This window comes from Pundamilia nyererei, unplaced genomic scaffold (assembly GCF_000239375.1).
Source record: "Pundamilia nyererei isolate P.nyererei 1_Seehausen unplaced genomic scaffold, PunNye1.0 scaffold00036, whole genome shotgun sequence".
Classification (NCBI taxonomy): domain Eukaryota; kingdom Metazoa; phylum Chordata; class Actinopteri; order Cichliformes; family Cichlidae; genus Pundamilia; species Pundamilia nyererei.
This window is the reverse complement of record NW_005187437.1, coordinates 2623311-2641279: the sequence shown is the minus strand read 5'-3', so window position 1 is coordinate 2641279 and position 17969 is coordinate 2623311. Positions and strand designations below refer to the sequence as shown.

Genomic DNA, 17969 nt, shown 5'->3' with positions numbered 1-17969 from the left:
CTAAGCTAACAGGCAGAATGCTACAAGCATAGCTTCGGTGTTCGCTGTTCGCGTTCGGTGTGAACACATCATAAAGAATGTAGCATCATGTTCAGTGTAGTCCGTATTGCAGGGAGAATGGACTGCCATACACGTTATGGGTCTGTGAGCGCGAGGAGGGAGAAAAAGGAAAGTGGAAAGGTACGAGTTGTCATCGAGGAAAAACGGGAGCTGGAAGCATGTAAATATAATAATAACCACTTCAGCCAAGTGACGAGCCCAGTTGTAAGTAAGCTATTAAGACTCGACTGTACACTGTGTTCGTGTTTTCCTCCGAAAACAATAAGTTCCGTTGGAGCAGTCTTTCAACGCCTCTCTCTGTCTCTCGCAAGAAAAGTTGACCCACACAACAAAGTCAAGCTATTTTTCGGCTACGAGCCGACAGGGACCCCGCCGTATTAGTCAGAGGTCCCTCTACTACAGTTCGGAGTCGCGGACCTTCAGTAATATTAATAAATCACACAGCAATAGTACATTCACGTAGTTGTAAACAGCATGATAATATATTAAGTAATCCAAAGTATTCAGAATACGTTACTGTCATTGAGTAACGTAACGGAATACGTTACAGAATACATTTTGGGGCATGTAATCTGTATTCTGTAATGGAATACATTTTAAAAGTAACCTTCCCAACACTGGGGATAGCCTGAACAAGCTTCGCAGTCGAATGTGCACTGTGTGACTTCAGGCTTTCCCGGACGAAAGATGACCAATTCAATTCAATTTTATTTATATAGCGCCAAATCACAACAAACGTCACTTCAAGGCACTTTATATTGTACACTAGATTGCACAATAATAGATACAGAGAAAACCCAACAATCATATGACCCCCTATAAGCAAGCACTTTGGTGACAGTGGGAAGGAAAAACTCCCTTTTAACAGGAAGAAACCTCCGGCAGAACCAGAAGAGAGACAGAGGTTAATAACAGATATGATTCAATGCAGAGAAGTCTATTAACACATAGTGAGTGAGAAAGGTGACTGGAAAGGAAAAACTCAATGTGTCATGGGAATCCCCGGCAGCCTACGTCTATTGCAGCATAACTAAGGGAGGATTCAGGGTCACCTGGTCCAGCCCTAACTACCGGTATCTGCTTTAGCAAAAAGGAAAGTTTTAAGGCTAATCTTAAAAGTAGAGATAGTGTCTGTCTCCCGAATCCAAACTGGAAGCTGGTTCCACAGAAGAGGGGCCTGAAAACTGAAGGCTCTGCCTCCCATTCTACATTTAAATACTCTAGGAACAACAAGTAGGCCTGCTGAGCGAGAGCAAAGTGCTCTAATAGGGTGATATTTTACTACAAGGTCATTAAGATAAGATGGGGCCTGATTATTTAAGACCTTGTATGTGAGGAGCAGGATTTTGAATTCTGGATTTAACAGGAAGCCAAAACAGGAGAAATCTGCTCTCTCTTTCTAGTCCCTGTCAGGACTCTTGCTGCAGCATTTTGGATTAGCTGAAGGCTTTTCAGTGAGTTTTTAGGACATCCTGATAATAATGAATTACAGTAGTCCAGCCTGGAAGTAATGAATGCATGAACTAGTTTTTCAGCGTCTCTCTGAGACAGGATATTTCTAATTTTAGAGATGTCACGCAAATGTAAGAAAGCAGTCTCACATATTTGTTTAATATGTGCGTTGAAGGCCAGTGTACAAGTCTTTGTTCTTGGCTCCATGATGTGCATCTACTAAGGAATACACCATTAAGTGAACGCACTCGTCTCATTTAGAAAAAGAGCAAAACAAATGCAAAATATAATAGATGAGAGTAAACTCTTATAAATGAATTGGGTAGAATTCCAACAAAGAAGAAAATCGTTTGTAGTTCTTGGTGCAGAAACCTTGTTTATATGAAGTGTCAGACTTTTCTTTCATCTTGTTTACTTTTATCATTATTTTAAACTGTTCATTTAAATATTCTTAAACACTCTTTTTTATCCCCCCCACCACCACCACCACCACCACCACCACCACCACCACCACCAAAAAAACAAAAAATAAAAAACAGACAAAAACAGAGAAGGGTACCGACAAATCTGGCATTGTTGCTGTCATATGAGAGAATTCATACAGGCAGTTTCATGTGTGAAGTATTACAGGTCAGATGTGATTTGATAGTTTTTTTCCACGAGAAAAGAGCCGGATGGTATGAGATGCATGTGTTTGAAATGTGGCATGACTGGTGACTCATAGTGTACGAGTTCATGGCGGTGCAGACAGCTCTGACAAATGTTTGTGTCCCATAAATTAGTTTCAGTCACTGATTGGTCCATTGACAGCAGTAATGTCAAATGCAATAGTGGTGATTAAACCTTATATATGTATAAGGTTCATAAAGCGCAGTCCACGCACTGAGCGGCTGCATCTAGTCCTTTTTCATCACTTTGTTTTGAATCTTGGTGAAGTGCTCGGCAAACATGTGCTGATTGAAAACTATTGGACTCTCATCTACCTTTCAAACAAATCTTTTTACCCTCCGTCTAGTTTCTCCAGGCATCATTCTGATGCAGGAAACAAACAAAAAAAGGAAAAAAGTTGTTCAAACTTGGTTTCCGACAGAGCCAAATCCAGCTAATCATGTTTGAGTGTCCTGACTTTTCTTTCATTTTCTTTCTTCTTATTAGGAGTAGGTGGGAGTGTGCCCTAAAGCAATGAACCTAATCCTTCTGTATATTTTCTGTCAATTTTATCCTAAGAAATCTAACATGGTGAGCAGTCAGCTCCTGATGGTGGCAGCCACTTTGTAGGGAATTCCATGTAATGAGGCTGTCTAAAAGGCTTTCAGACTTTATCAAGCAATAAAAGCTCCAGCTCACCACTATTACCCAGCAATACTGCAGGCTGTTGTCATTAGGCAGAAGTTGCAGTGAGTTTTGTTGGTGGTGGTTGACAGAGTGAGAATCAGTGTCTCTCATCATTAACCCCACCTTCACGCTCAGCCTTATATCTTCACCTGGGTACAGTTTCAGTTTTCAACACCTCCATCCAGATCATCTCCAACCAGTGCTTAATTTACAGCTCAGGCTGTGTTTTATAGATCTTTTTCCATTATTGCAGAAAACACTTATGTTGACACTGTTAAGCAGTGACATTTATCAGACAGTAAATACAGACAGTCCAATGCTTAACTCTAACCCAGGCCTAAAACAGAGTATGTTCTTGAGTTCGTGCCATGCTTGTGCTTATTATGTGCTATTGCACACAGCAAACCCACATGGGGTCATTTTGTGTCTATTTGGCTGTTCATGCACCTCCCAGTTTTTACAAGCTGGTCACATGTGAATAGGTCCTACTCCCTAGTCATCCCTGTGATGTATCATAATTAATGTGGCAGCAGAGACAGATGGCACAAGAAGTAGATTGCTGCAACAACATTGTTGCATAAAACTACTCCCCAAAATATTGGTTTTGAATGATGTCTTCTATTGTTTTGAAAATAAATTACATATAGAAAAGAGACTGCAACAATTCAGATGCATGTGTGAAAGTTTATAGAGCTATGGGACTCATCCAGTATATGTAACGGTTATTGCGTGCAGTGTAACATTGACTTAAAGGTGATGAATATGTGAGAGGGAGAACCTGAATAATCAGAATAATGAGCAAGCACTTGGCGACAGTGGAAAGGAAAAACTCCCTTTTGACGGGAAGACATCTCCAGCAGAACCAGGTTCAGGGAAGGATAGGCCATCTTCTGTGACCAAGTGAGGGAAAGGGGAAGGAGACAGGATAAAAGAGAATTTAAAAGACAGCATCCTAAGGATTTCAGATAATAACGTTATAGTGTTTTACATTTGCTGTCCTTATGAGCTATTGTGTATGTGATTTTAGTTTAATTTCAGCACATTTTTTTATTATTTATTCAGTACAGTTTTTGCACCACATGTAATACAAATATCCTTATATCATGTATAATGTTAAATCTTCCTTGTAGCATCACTTTTATTTTGAAAAATAAGCTTTATAAATGATTCCAAACCAGCAGCCTCATTGCAACGGCATAGTAAAGAAAACTTGCTCATCATCTACTGTACCAGTAGTGTTTCAAAAGTAGTTAGATCTCTCTGAATGTAAAATCAAAATATGTGCAGCCCAGCCCTTCACTTCTTCCTGAATATGATGACTGTTGCAAGTTGGCAGCAGAATTTAATGCACTTTAACTCACTGTCCTGCCAAAGCAATTCAGGACATATCCCCTGAACTTCTGCTCCCCTCCATCAATACACTCACTAACTACTCTAGCAGTGAGCACATCCAGACAAATGCTCCTGTAAAAGTGTTTTTTTTTTTCTTTAACCAGAAAAAAAATTCACCCTTCTACCTTACCCTGTGTATCTCTCCTGCACTCCCATGTGGGGTGATTTAAGGCAAGATAGGCTATGGAGAAACTGTTCCCCTCTATCTCTCCCTCCTGCCTTCTCTCTCCTTCTCATTCTCCCTCTCCCTTGGTCTTATTACAGGCTGTCAGTTTATTATAAAACATTAGGAAAGCAGAGGGACACTTGCAGTTACTGTCCTATCGATCGGCAAGGATAGATTCTGTGATTTAGAGTCAGCTTTGGCTCGCGCCCTCCACATTCTCGGCCTCCTATTAAGGCACCAGCGCTTTGCTTTGGCTATTGATGTCTCAACATTAACAGTTACAAGCTGCTACAGAAAATCAATGTTCAACTTTTATTACCTGCTGCATAACGCGGAGGACCTCCCGCCAGCTGATACTTAGCAGTCAAAAGGAGGCATGGATGGTTGGCCGAGCACATCAGGTGTTTTCTAAGTGATATCTGCAGTAATATCAACTGTCTATAGCATACGGAGGCTTTCGGGGTCCAGTTGAGGGCCTTAGAGCTTTGGAAAGTATAGCATGCCAACCTAATTAGCACATCCTTGCAAATATTAGCCTCAATGCTCAACTTAGTTGCAGGTCTGCGCACAACGTTTTTGTCTTAAAATCTTGTCTGCTTGAAAAAAATTCTCTCTAGCACTACCATCAGCATGACTCACTTGTAGAGTACACCACCTAAATGTCATCAAGTTAAAATATTGGATGATCCCCTCAATCACCGTCCATCCATCATTGGTATCAACCTGGATATGTGTGTTGTAACAGAGAATCTTAACCCAGGTAGGGTGGATCTGGAGCGGCTGAGGCCTCTCAAACATTTATGAGGGGCTACTGAGCAACAGTATGGCAGCCCTTCTGGGACAAACAGCCCCTGGTTCTGTACTCTGAGTCCCGATCAATGGAACTCAAGTTCATTACACACACTTTTCAGCCGAACGGCGGCAACTGATTTTTTTCTCTCTCCACCCCACCTTCCTCTGATCGTCGAGCAGCCCACCACTGGGGCTGCATTACACTTGCTTGTTTACGTGGCTGCGTGTATAGGGTAGAAGGGGGAAGGGAGCGTGTGCTGGTGTGTACGTGTGTACGTGTGTGTGCGTGTGAACAGGAGCTGCTCCCAGTGGGCAGAGCTTGAGGTTATCATTATGTACAGGTCGGTCCGCTGCAATGCTAATGCTAATGCATTCTCAGTGGCCGCAGCTCAGGTCCCAACGCTGTGCTAGCAGGGCTGCTACTCGTCTCCAATTAAAGACTGAGGGATGTCTGTTTGGGGTAGGGAAGACAGACCTGGGCTATCTGGGGCCCTGCGGAGAACAGGCTCACATTAGTCAAGGAAAACAGACTCGGAGAACAAATTGTGCATACACCAGAGTGCATCAGATAATCCCTCTCTTGATTCAAGCATCATCTAGTCCCTGGCAGTGATTTTATGCTATCTAATAACTGCTTTAGAGGACCTGTTGATTTTATTCTGCAGGACCTTATCACGCCGACTTTAGACTATCAGAGCAACCAGCCTTTCATACTTATCATGTGGTTATAACGAGTTTAAACAATGCGATAATTTTCTTTAGTCACAAAGCATAACCCCCAGAGCACCGTACAATAAGAAAGACAAATAGTCAACAAAACAGAGCTGGTCCTAGGAATCGAAGAAGCATCAATATTTCACTCATAATACAGTATAACAGTGCTGTGAGATGAGGACTATGGTCACTGTGTGTGTGTGTATGTGCACTGATGGTTCACACCAGACTCACTACTACTGTCATAAAGTATAGTGATCAGAGCAAAATTATTTAAATGTCAAGCTTTCGCAATAACTGGCATGTTTTTGATTACATAAAGAGAGCATGTAGCCATCACGTGTAGCGCGCACACACACAAGAAAACGTGCACAAAGACACACATTGAGATCTAGGCCAAAGGAGTGGCCGCTAAGTCTTTAAGTCTATTGCCAGTCAAGTGTTCAGTAATACAAACGTAATCCGTTTGGCCCCAAGCTTCACACACACCAGCCTTGTCAATCATTTGTAAAGTTGTAAAGCCATTCACTCTTTCGATCAATATCTTAGAAGGAGCTACACTGTTATTGCTGTAGTTGTTGTGTAAAAAAATAAAATAAAATCTTTACGACAAGACATTTATGATCCTTGTATAGCTCATGATGTGTCATTAGTGTAACTCACTAGACAATCATTACTTTATGCAAAATGCTAAAGGCGTGAGCGCAGAGTTGTAATGATTGAAAAAAGATAAAAGGGATGACGCACTGAGTTATTCAGAAAGCCCATTAAATGAAACCTAGTTTCCATAACTGAACTGCGTTCTATCAAAAGTCAGGATTAAGCAATGGAAATGATACTAAACTTGCAAGTGCGTGACTTTGCATGAAAAATGCTAAGTAGACTAAGAACAGCAATAATCCCCTACATCTACACCTACCGGGCTGATATTACAAACGGAGCTTGCTGGCATTACAGTACTGCCTGGCATGTGGATTATCAGTCTCTGCATCCCTCTGTGAATATGTATAGTGCAGAGGCATGCCTTTAAACTTTTTGGTAAGCTATATAGTGGTCATGGTGGCTGCTATAAGTCTATACACCCTTTGCTCTTTGAGCTTCTGTTCTGGTGGGCGCGTGTGTGTGTTTAAGTGTGTGTGTGTGTGTGTCTGTGGACAATGTAGTTACAAGATACTTCTGTCACAGAACAGCAGAGCTTTAAGATGATATGTGTGTTCATGCTTTAGTCTTTGTGTGCGTGTGTGTGTGTGTCTGTGTGCAACCGGAGACAGTGATTAAATGTTTTAAAGCACAGATGATCCAACAGTTGCCGTCTCTTGTTCTCTCACCCTTTCTCTCTCTCTCTTTCTCTTCACTGAGCCCCCCACCGGTGACATTACACCCTCACTCTTGAACCATCACAGCTCCTTTCGTGCCTCTTCGTTCTCATGCTGAAACTTATTTTTAGCAGCGTGGTGCTGGTACACAGAAAGGAAAGCGATTGTTTATGTTGTGTTGGGAGAAAAATAAGAAAGAGAGGAGTGATTGTGGCTAAAGAAAGGGGTCAGGAAGCCAAGAAGCAGTCCATGATGAAACAAAATGAATGAATCAACCTTCTGTTCTCACAGACATGCCAACAGAATGTGCTCATACAGTAAATCATAAGAAAACAAAGCTATGTAATATAAAATAATGCTCTGCAGTAGCAGGCGTTTGCTATTCCAGCTCTTTGTGCCTGTGCACGCTGCCTTAGAGCATAAAGTTGTACTTTAGTGCCACCTGGCACTGATAGCAAAAGCTACCCCTGGCATTACACTGCAAGCTTGGAAATGGATACGATGCTCAGTACAACGATCAGTATTATTATAGAACTGCAGATAACTTATAAAGGTAATTGTCACTGATGCAATACTGACAGAATAATGAATAATAATGTATTTATACTTTTTAAAAAGCTGTTTAAATATTACTAGATACTAGACAGCTCAACAAACTGATCTCAAATATAAACAGAGAGCAGCCATCCTAAAAATCAACTCATTTCACAGTGATTACCTGGCTACACAGCTGATTTTTTTTTAAGCACACTGGTGTTGTTTTCCCAGATGTTACATTTTGTTCTGTAGAGGAACAAAATGTAACATCTGGACATCCTCAAGAAAGTGAATGTGCAGGTGTTTTGTTTTGGGGGGGGGTTTGTTCCTCTTTTATTGTCTGTTGTTTTTGGAATTTCATTTTCACAGTTAGACACCACTCCAGCGTGTAATGACGAACACGAGACCGCACAGTGAAGCAGCCCTTGTATTTTTTGTTAAAACTCATTCACTCAAAACCAGTGAAGCCGTCAAACCTGAGCATGCGTGGACATAAGTAAGCATACTTGTGGTTTATCTTCAAAATGACTAATTTCCTCTGACTTTCTCGAATTGTGCGCACGACTGTCCTAACATTTGGCGCAGCGGGAGCGTGCAGTAAAATCTACAGTTCAGCTTTGAAAAGCAGCCTGTAAACATGCCATCTCCCATTAACTCTGAGTTGGAGGGGTGGGGAGGAGAGCTGCTGCCATCCAATACTTTTAAATAAATGAAACCCCAATTTGCACTTATGTGAAAAGTGCAGTCAACTTAACGAGGAACAAAAAAAATCCCACAGAGAACAAAGAAATCAAAAGAAGGCGTGGAATATATGTGGCACACTCTTCTTTAGTCAGCACTCTACCTGCCGGCATCAAAAGAGAATGAAGCCGAATGAAGAGGAAAGAGAGGGGATGGGTGGGATGTAAGACGAGAGAGCGCACGAGGGAAAGACTGAGTGAGAGACAGCGAGGTGGGAAACTGACACTATGGATTAACTGTCCTTCATGCTGAAAATATACATCCCCGGGCGCTTGATGCTGAATTATTAATTCAAATTTGTCAGAGAAAGAATGAGAGAAATCTATTGACGGGGACACGGGCCCTTTAATGGTCTCATTAAAGGGGAGGCATCCCACACCATGCACCTTCTGTACTGCTGCAGGAGTTTTCGGGGCAGCGGAGGGTTGGCGAGGGGGGGGGGCGATACTTGACCCCCCAATGATTTTCTGTCACTTTATCATAAACAAGAAAGGTTGACATGCCCCTCCACTCTCTATGCCCTCCCCTCCACCAACAAACAAACCCTGGGTGTAATTAGCCGACGGGTGCAAAAGTGCACTGAATCTAAACGAGGTTCACATGCATGCATTGATACACAGAGAGACAGACAGACAGACAGACAGACAGACACAGGAACAGCACACACGGTGCCTGCTCCTACTGTTGCTGACAGGTACAAATGAAATACAAGGTAAAGTCACAGGGAGGCTGAAGAGCCACCTCACAGGTGCAGCAATATTGATTTCTAATTCATTAGATTCCTTTTTTGTTTTTCCTTTTCGCCTCTCCATCGACATTTCCTCACATTACACCAAACGAAGGGACTTTGCATCTGGATTGCTGCCTGTTAGTGCTCAGCCTGTCAGTCAAGCGTTAGCATCATTAGCTGTGTATAGCTACATGACTGGGAGCTGTTTAGTGAGTGGAGAGGGGGTGTTAACTTTCTGCACAGTCCACGCAGCATCAGGAAGGTGGGAGAGCAGGGACCTGTGGGTGCATCGCTCACTCACTGAAAGGCTTTTGGTTCCACCTCCAGGGAGGGGGTGGGGTTAAAAAACAAGTGGGGGGCAATAAGGAGCAGAGGTGGGGAGGACTAGAGGGACCACAGAGGGCTAAGCACCAGGTTCATTGCTGATTCAAGTCTCTTAGTATCCCTCTGGCAAATGGATTTTCATAATGCTGAGACAATGTGATTTTTTTTCTTCCCCAGCAATATGATTTTTACCCCAGCAGGTCTGAAGCATGTTAGAAATGCAAGTAAGGATTATTTTCATTGCTGATTCGTCTGGAAATTATTTTTTTTTTCATCCGATTAACCATATGATCGTTAGCATGGCCAACAAACTCATCTTGTGGACATATTTATATACGGGATGTGTGATTTATTGTAATAGCCACACAACAATATCATTGCCGTGCCAGTCTATGTAGAGAAGTCTTAACTTTCCCTTTAATATGTATCCCCACTGATATTAATCTCCCTGGCTGTGCCCATCTGTTGGAACCCTTACTAATACAGCCACAGACAGGACCTACTGATTCAGGGTGTAAATTTGCTTTCCCCTTCACCTCAAGATAAATCCCCAGCACCTTCCAGCCAGCATAGGCAATGAGAGAAGCTTTTCTCCTTCCTGCTCCAAGCACCTTTTCTCTTATTTATTTTATCAGACCTTAGGCGCATTTCTCTTCCTTTCAATATCTCTCGACCTCTCTCCATCACCCCGCCGAGCCCGCCGACCCATCCTTGGGCGACAGAACTCAAGCAGCCGCTACCTGTTTAGCTTAACAACAATAGCATTGTTGTCAGCTGAGGTTTAGATCTGACTTAATATATTCCCAACTGGACCGGAGCTGCTTAATTCTCTTTTACAGCCGCATGGCATTTGGCCCCTGGAGAGGAGAAAGTGAGGGTTTGATGAGTCGGCGGGCAAATTGAGCCTTAATGCTTTCTTCTGACAAGCTGACAACAGCATGTTCCCATTGGTGGCCAGAAACTGTGAGACAGTTATTATTCATTGCAGACACAGAGGAAATTTGGCCTCTGGATATTGGGCTCTATGCTAGCTTAAGGGCATGTAGCTACAGTATGTAGTTACATGTATGCTGGTGAAATAATGGTCACTACTTAGGATAAAGGGTCACTGCTCAGAGATTAATGAGACCTTTTTTATACCTAAGTATGAAGTATACATCCAGTGATCCTATCATTTGAATAAATACAAAAGAAAAAGGTAATTAAACTTGTTCATCGTGGTTCTGTACCAGTCGGTATATGTCCGTTTCAAATTCACCTTTCAAGCCTGAAAGGTGATTGGATAGTCGAATGGCATCTGAAATCTCCACACCTTTCCAGCATTAGAATACAAGGATGCATCTCACTTCTGATTTTGTTGAAACTGACATTTTGGCTCACACAAGGATTAACCAGTCCAGGGGGGGTTTTTTTGTTTGCATATGAACTTAACACTACACAAACCTATATGGACACTCAAAGGCAACTTTGTTAGGTACATCCATTTGAATGTTAATTAATGGAAGTCACAGCCAATTACATCACGGCAATCTGCCAAAGTTCAAACTGAGCATCAATTCAGTTGGGTTCAATTCAGTTTTATCTATATAGCGACAAATCACGACAACAACAAGGCACTACCCTAAAACAATGATCAAGGTATGCAGAAGAGCATCTCGGAACCGTGAAGCAGATGGGCTGCTGTAGCAGAAGACCACGAGATGTGCAGCTAAGAACAGAAAACTGAGGCTACAGTTCGCTGGTGCTAACTATAAACTGGCCAATGGAGGACTGGAAGAAAGTTGCCTGGTCTGATGAGTCTCCATTGCTACCATCATCTCCAGGAACATCACCACAGTTCCTAATCAGGCTCATCTATTTATGTCCACAGTGTACCCACTTCCTGGAAGATTTGTGTACTATGTCACAACCACATTTTGTATTTTTTTTCTATACTGTTTTTAGTATATCCCTGCCTTAACCACCATGGTTTACATCATAGTTGGATGTTTTTTTGTGAGATCAATTTCCATTCCTAAAGCAGACAATAGATACATTCCTCCACATCCTCATCCTACATTCTGTGATTAGATTGTTGTGATACTCGTTATCCTTTTACCCTTTGGAGTATCAGGTTTCAAAGACTCCCCCATTAAATGTTAAGAGGCATATATCTGCAGTTTACCTCCATTATTTTTTCACTCGCCTCTAAGGTGGAGGCTTCATATTGAGAAGGGAATTCCCCAAATGGGACTTGGAGGAAAACAAGGTAGCTGAGAGCTCCAAGGAGCAGGGGAACCTGTTTTCTGGCAAGCACAGATAGATGTAATACTCTAATGGGGAAGGAGAGCATCCTGTAGAAGAAAAGAAACACACACACACATGCACGTCCACATAAAATGTTGTCAGTGGAGTGTTGATAGGAGCTGAGGTGAGTGTATGCAAGTGTAGCATGTATGTTTGTGTACTCCACGACTTTATGGTGCTGTGAGGCTAATGGGGGTAAAACAAAATGTTATTCATCAAAGATTATGTTTCAGGGCAAAGCAACATAACTCTGATAATAGGCTACCTAAGTGCTAGCGTTAACCGCTCGGCCATTGCTCCTTGCCCTGTGGCTCTTATTTGCTTTGATTGCCTTTGCTGCCCTGTGTTTTAAACACAGACACAGCAGAGTTCTCCCAGTGATCATGCAACACTTCTCTTGTGATAGTTAGTAAGTCATTAGTCCTCATATGTTTCTCTAAGAGTCAAAGGTCACCGGGTTCTCGTCTGTCAACGCCCCCATCTCTGATTGGAGCCAAGTTGTAAGGCAGATTAATAGTGGAAAAAGTAGCTGTGGACAGTTTCGACTTGATAACCGTCCAGTAGGGCGCAATAAAGAGGAGTTAGCGGGAATGCACGTTCAGCTCCTCACTCTTTGACGCACCGCTGCTGTAGTAAAAGGTCCTCCAGCTTTGATCGCCTTGTATAAATGCCTTTGAGAGCACCTATTGGAAGAGCCGAGCCACCTAATTCCCGCCTATGCAGGAAGTAACGAGTTTGTCTTCCACTTGCATTTAATTGGACAAGTTTTACTGACAGCAGTTCCCTCAATAACTATTTATGACCCACCAGTTTTATGTGTTGTTTTTGGACCCGGCAGAAAACACATGTTGTGAAGTTTTGAAAGGCTGTGTGTATGGGCACCACGTGACTCAGAGGTTTATTGATCGAGGCCCTTAAAGTGTAATGTGAGAGAACACGGTGTTGTTTTACCCTGTAATAACTGCTGGCGACTTAGCAGTGCCTTCACAAAACAGGTGCTAGCTTAATGTAAACCTATCAAGTGAACTCCCTACTTATAGTATTTAAGATTTTCTTTTCTTTCTTTTTTGAAACATGACTTTTCCCCAACTTTTGAACCTTAATAACAAACATAGCAAAACTTTTGTCTAATTTGGGCAGAATTAAATGACTGGCCACGCTCTCAGCTAGCAGGTAATCACAACTGACTTTAACTCCTTCTAAACTGAAGTTCGGCCAGTGACAGGGATGTTAGACGCCCAAATAATCGCAGTAGGCACCATATACTGCACAGTAACATAGTTACTAACATGAGTAACTGTGACCGACATAAATCTGATCTACAGCGACCAGTTACCGAAGAACACAACACTAAAATAGTCTAAGTATACAGAATTAAGAAAAATGTACAAAAAAGAAAACCCTTGGTGTAACTACGTATATGTGTTGTTTTTATTTCTCGGGTCATATTTTTCCCAACACATTGTCCACTCTGTGAGGCATCTCTGTGATCAGAGTGAAATAATGGAGCAAGCGTTTGCACGACTGAATGTGCAGTTTCTGTGTGTGTGTGTCCCTGGAGCAGGTTGATTGTAAGGGTCGGTGAAAGAGCGTAAAAGACATACACTCACAGCACAGAGCAGATCCAGTCTAATTAAAAAGCACAGCGGAGATTTCAGGGGTTCTGTGAAAGAGAGAATTAATCTGTGTGTGTGTGTGTGTGTGTGTGTGTGTGTGTGTGTGTGTGTGTGTGTGTGTGTGTGTGTGCGTGTGCGTGTGTGTGCTCTTGCATTAGGTCGCTGGCTTCAGCATGATCGGCCGTCAAATGAAACAATGTATTCTGCGGGACCTCGGGGTTTCCTTTTGAGTATTCGGACGCGGCACTGCAACGAACTGTGGCTGTTTTATGTGAAAAAAAGTTGATAATTAGTCCCACAGTGACTGAAGGATGAGATGGAGAGAGGGAGAGAGAGAGAGGGGAGGGGGAATGAAGGGGGGCACTGAAGGAAGAGGAGCGAGTGCTTAGCACATTTAATACTCCAACCTGCCACTGTCTGGGAATCACTGATCAATTGTTTATTTGCTGCTTGTTTTAATTCATCACATTCGTGCCGTTGAATGACTAAATTACTCTGAGTTTCTGACTTAGTGGCTTCGTGTACAATCACCTAAGCAGCAAAGATCCCTGGTTCAAGCCCCAGGAAAAGATTCCCTTTGGTGTTGTGTCAGGAAGGGTCTGCCAAATCAAATATGCAGAGCTACCTGCTGTGGAGGCCTCATGTGACTAAGGGAGCAGCTGAAAGTAGCTCTAGTAGATCTTCACTTTTCTAATGTGTTTAACGGCAGAATTCAAACAAACAACTCTTCAACCTTTTTCTTCTTTTTTTTCACTGTTTTCTCCAATAGAGAATGAATATTATGCTATTGTCATTTGTACTTTTTTTTTAGAAGCCCCGATTCATTATTTTTTCAAAAGAGGCTCTGCTAATAATTAGCAATTAAAATGCTGTCTTATTGCTTCACTTTTGCCTAATTAGCTTGACAGAGACATTGGATACTAATTCTCCATTGTCCCCCCAACATCGACACACGCACACAACGTAGTCGCACACAAAACAGAGACAAATCTTTCAGAGAAAACATGGTAATACTTGGTATGCCTCTGCTGTGAGATGCTCTGACATACCAGCATGTGGTGTTGTTACAGTGTTTGCACTGCAGAAAACACTTATTCTTATATTATATGGCCCAAAAAGATCTTGATTATACTAAACAGAATTTTCTATTTAAATTTGATTGTGTTCTTTAATGTATGCGTGGTATTTAGTGTTTGGAGAGGATGGCTAGCAGTAAAGCTACACTCATTCTGTAACAGAAGTTATTAGACACATAGTGTGTTCAGGAAAAAGTTAGTTTTCAGTGATTTTTTTAATACTATAATGACATATGACTTAAAATTCAAATATGTCTATTCTATAAAAAAAATTCCTGTAGGGTCAGTTTTGTTTCCTTTATGCTGACAAACTTTAATTTAATAAAATATAAATGTATTTGTCTATTGATTTCTCAAAAAAAAGACTCTTGTTTGAAGAGATGTAGCTATGCCCATCTGTTGTCCATGGATATGTACAGCAATGCCACAGATGTTGAGTCCTTTAAAAAATGCTCAGTGTAATTCTTTTTTTGTAGTGCATGCTCAAAACATAACTTAACAGTCAACTTGATATAAACAACAAAAATCCAAAACAGTAGTACTTTCAGTGATTTCTGCATTTTTTTTCCAAACTTTCTGAGTGACTCTGAAACTTTTAAACGTTTAAATTGTTTCATTTGTAGATATTCTTTTTTTTAAAGAAGAAGACTTTTCTCCTTGTTGACCTGCGTAGGACGTCTATGTGGAAACGCTTAAAGCACACTCGACAGTCTACTGGGCTGGCTTATGTAAGGCTACATAAAGGCCTCTCTGAGGTGTTGGTGGTGTGAAAGACGGTGCTAGAGTCTGAGTGGGGTCAGACAGCTGAGTGGCAGCAGGAAAAAGCACATGTCATGTTTGTTTGGAGGCTCCTTTGTCACAGGCCACACCCCTCCCCTTTTTCCTGCCCTCCTCTTGGCCTTATTTAGCCCCCCGCCGTGTCATTCAGAGGTCAGGGTGAGCATCAACACAGTACATGCTGGCACACACACAAGCAACACAAGAACAGGCAGACACACACATACACATACAGATTGCAATAGCATGGTAGAGTGCATCATAGATGGAAGTGCCTTGAAGGACCTGCTTCTCATTCTCTAGACCTCATTAGCTGCTGATTTATCTCCCCCTCCTTCCTCCTAATGCTCTAGGTGGGTGGATGGGGCACATGTGTGCGTGAGTAAGTTTGTATGTGTGTGGGAAGAGGGTACTGTGTGAGAAAGAAAGAAATATTATGTGTATTTCCATGGATTAGTGCGGGTGTGTGTGCGTGTGTGTGTGTTTGAGAGATTAAGTCGGAAGGGTGGTATATTTTAGTGTGTGCGTGTGTGCTGGTCCAACTATACACAGACTCTGTCATTCTACATTAGCCCACTGTGAGCACACTCGACCTGGGGTCAAACAGATTAATAAAAGATCACACACACACACAGAGCTGCTACCTGATTAAATATTCTGCAGCCCCTGTGCTTCATAATCATGACAAGTACACACAGCGCTCTGGTTCACCATTATCCATTTAGCAAATTTTTTTGTCTTGTCTTGCAATAATCTGCTTAAACCCCCAGTGAGCTTATTATTGTCAAGGAAAAGTGCTTATAGCTGCGCAGAAAGGTAGGGTTTTAGAGAGATGCAAAATGTATTTTGCACGAGGAATTAATGGTGAAAAAAGGGGTTTTCCTTTGAGATGGATTCCTGCACATGATGTCTACTCTTTTATTTAAAGTTAGCATTATTATTCATCAGATTGATGCTTTTGCAAACTTTTATCTGCACATTTAAAAAAATAAAATAAGTGGGACAAATTGTTTTGATCTTAAACAAAAGTGTGGTGAAAGCGTTAGGTTAAGGAGCAGCTCTGGTGCTAATACGACTACAACTCTCCCCTGCATAATTCATGGGCTCTTGGGGAATTTGTGTCTCAGGAGAAGAACCTTCTTTTTTTGTTGCCTTTACCTGACTCCCTCTGCACTGTAGTCCCAGAAGATGATAAAGAGGAAAAAACAAGAGGAGGGAGGGATACGTCAACATGGAGTGCCAGATTTTGAGCAACGTGAAAATATACAATAACCAAAGAACTAATCTGTGTGTCTGTAATATGAACCCTGTGGATTTTTTTAAAAAGTGAAACAGCGTCTTTGAGTGTGGGTAACCTTGGTTTCGAGTTCCCTCACCTGTTCTGACGCTGACCCACATTTCCTGTGGAGCCTGACTTTAACTAACCTTTCTCTTCCTCCTTCCCGTAGATGTGAAGAACCTGGAGAATTTTCACCTGGTCGAGAGCGTCCAGGAGCAGGTCAATGCAGCGCTGCTGGACTACGTCATGTGTAACTACCCGCAGCAAACGGACAAGTTTGGCCAGCTGCTCCTTCGGCTACCCGAGATACGAGCCATCAGCCTGCAAGCCGAAGAATACCTTTACTACAAACACCTGAACGGCGACGTGCCCTGCAACAACCTGCTTATTGAAATGCTGCACGCCAAAAGAGCTTAGGAAGCGACTTTCCTACCCGCAGTGCAGCTGTGCAGTTTTGCAGCAGTCCAGAAACTCCAAATAATGCTTTCACCAAAACCAAACCTCCAGCTCACACTTGACTATGTGGTGACCTAGAGGATGGGGAGCAGTTTTATCGAGCTCTTTTTTGTGTGTGTGGTTCAAGTTACAACTTGAAGTGGACGAACACGTGCACAGAGACTCATAACGTGCACAGACAAACAGCATTTGGATCCCTTTATTGTAGAAAGAAAAAAAAACACAATAAAAACTCTAAAAAGGAGTCACTTTTCCTCAACCACAGACAGAAAAAGACAATGCTGAAAGGAAGAAAGATAAAAAAGACAACCACTTGAAGCAGAATCTGCATTTGACTGTACAAGATGATTTCTGATCATCTGCACAAGCAAGACTATCAGACTGTCAGACTGCAACTTTAAGAATTCAAGAGCCCACAAATGTTTTAGTGCTGGTAATGCCATTGAGAGGCTTTCTGTGCTGACAAAAAGGGGAAGCTGAATAACACTGCCCATCTTTAAAAGAGCTTTGTGACTACAGCGGTGGCTTGTTTTGGTCAATGATTCTCTTGTGCGCTCTATCAATAAAACTGGCTTTTAGTTGTTGTTTGGTACTGTAAGGGCAAAATGACAAGCTGTCAACCAGGCAAGAGACTCTCAGCTACCATCACGTCTGTTTTTTGTTGTTTTGTTTTTTTTAACTCACAAAAAAAACGAGTGGCAGCTCGACCGAACTGAAAGGGGAGAACTGAAAGCTGAAAAATAAAATTCTAATTTGTTAGCGAACAAAATGCTAAATGGGTGAATAAGAAGAAGACGTCTTTTTTTCTCTTGTAATTGAAGTCATTTGCTCCTCATGGTCGCCATGCAGTTCTCCTTTCTTGTTCCATCTCTCCATGTTATGTTAGACTATGTACCTCAGAAAGACCAGTGTTAAATAAA

General features: G+C 42.0%; 1 protein-coding gene across 1 annotated transcript in view; it reads left to right on the top strand.

The window, feature by feature from the left end:
* nr5a2 (nuclear receptor subfamily 5, group A, member 2) overlaps positions 1-17627 on the top strand; it is a 67417-nt gene extending 49790 nt beyond the window's left edge. Inside the window, exon 7 of the mRNA XM_005730315.2 lies at positions 16763-17627. Within this exon, the coding sequence (XP_005730372.1) occupies positions 16763-17010 (248 nt within the window). The 3' untranslated portion in view covers positions 17011-17627. The remainder of the gene's footprint in view (positions 1-16762) is intronic.
* Positions 17628-17969: the final 342 nt, after the last annotated feature.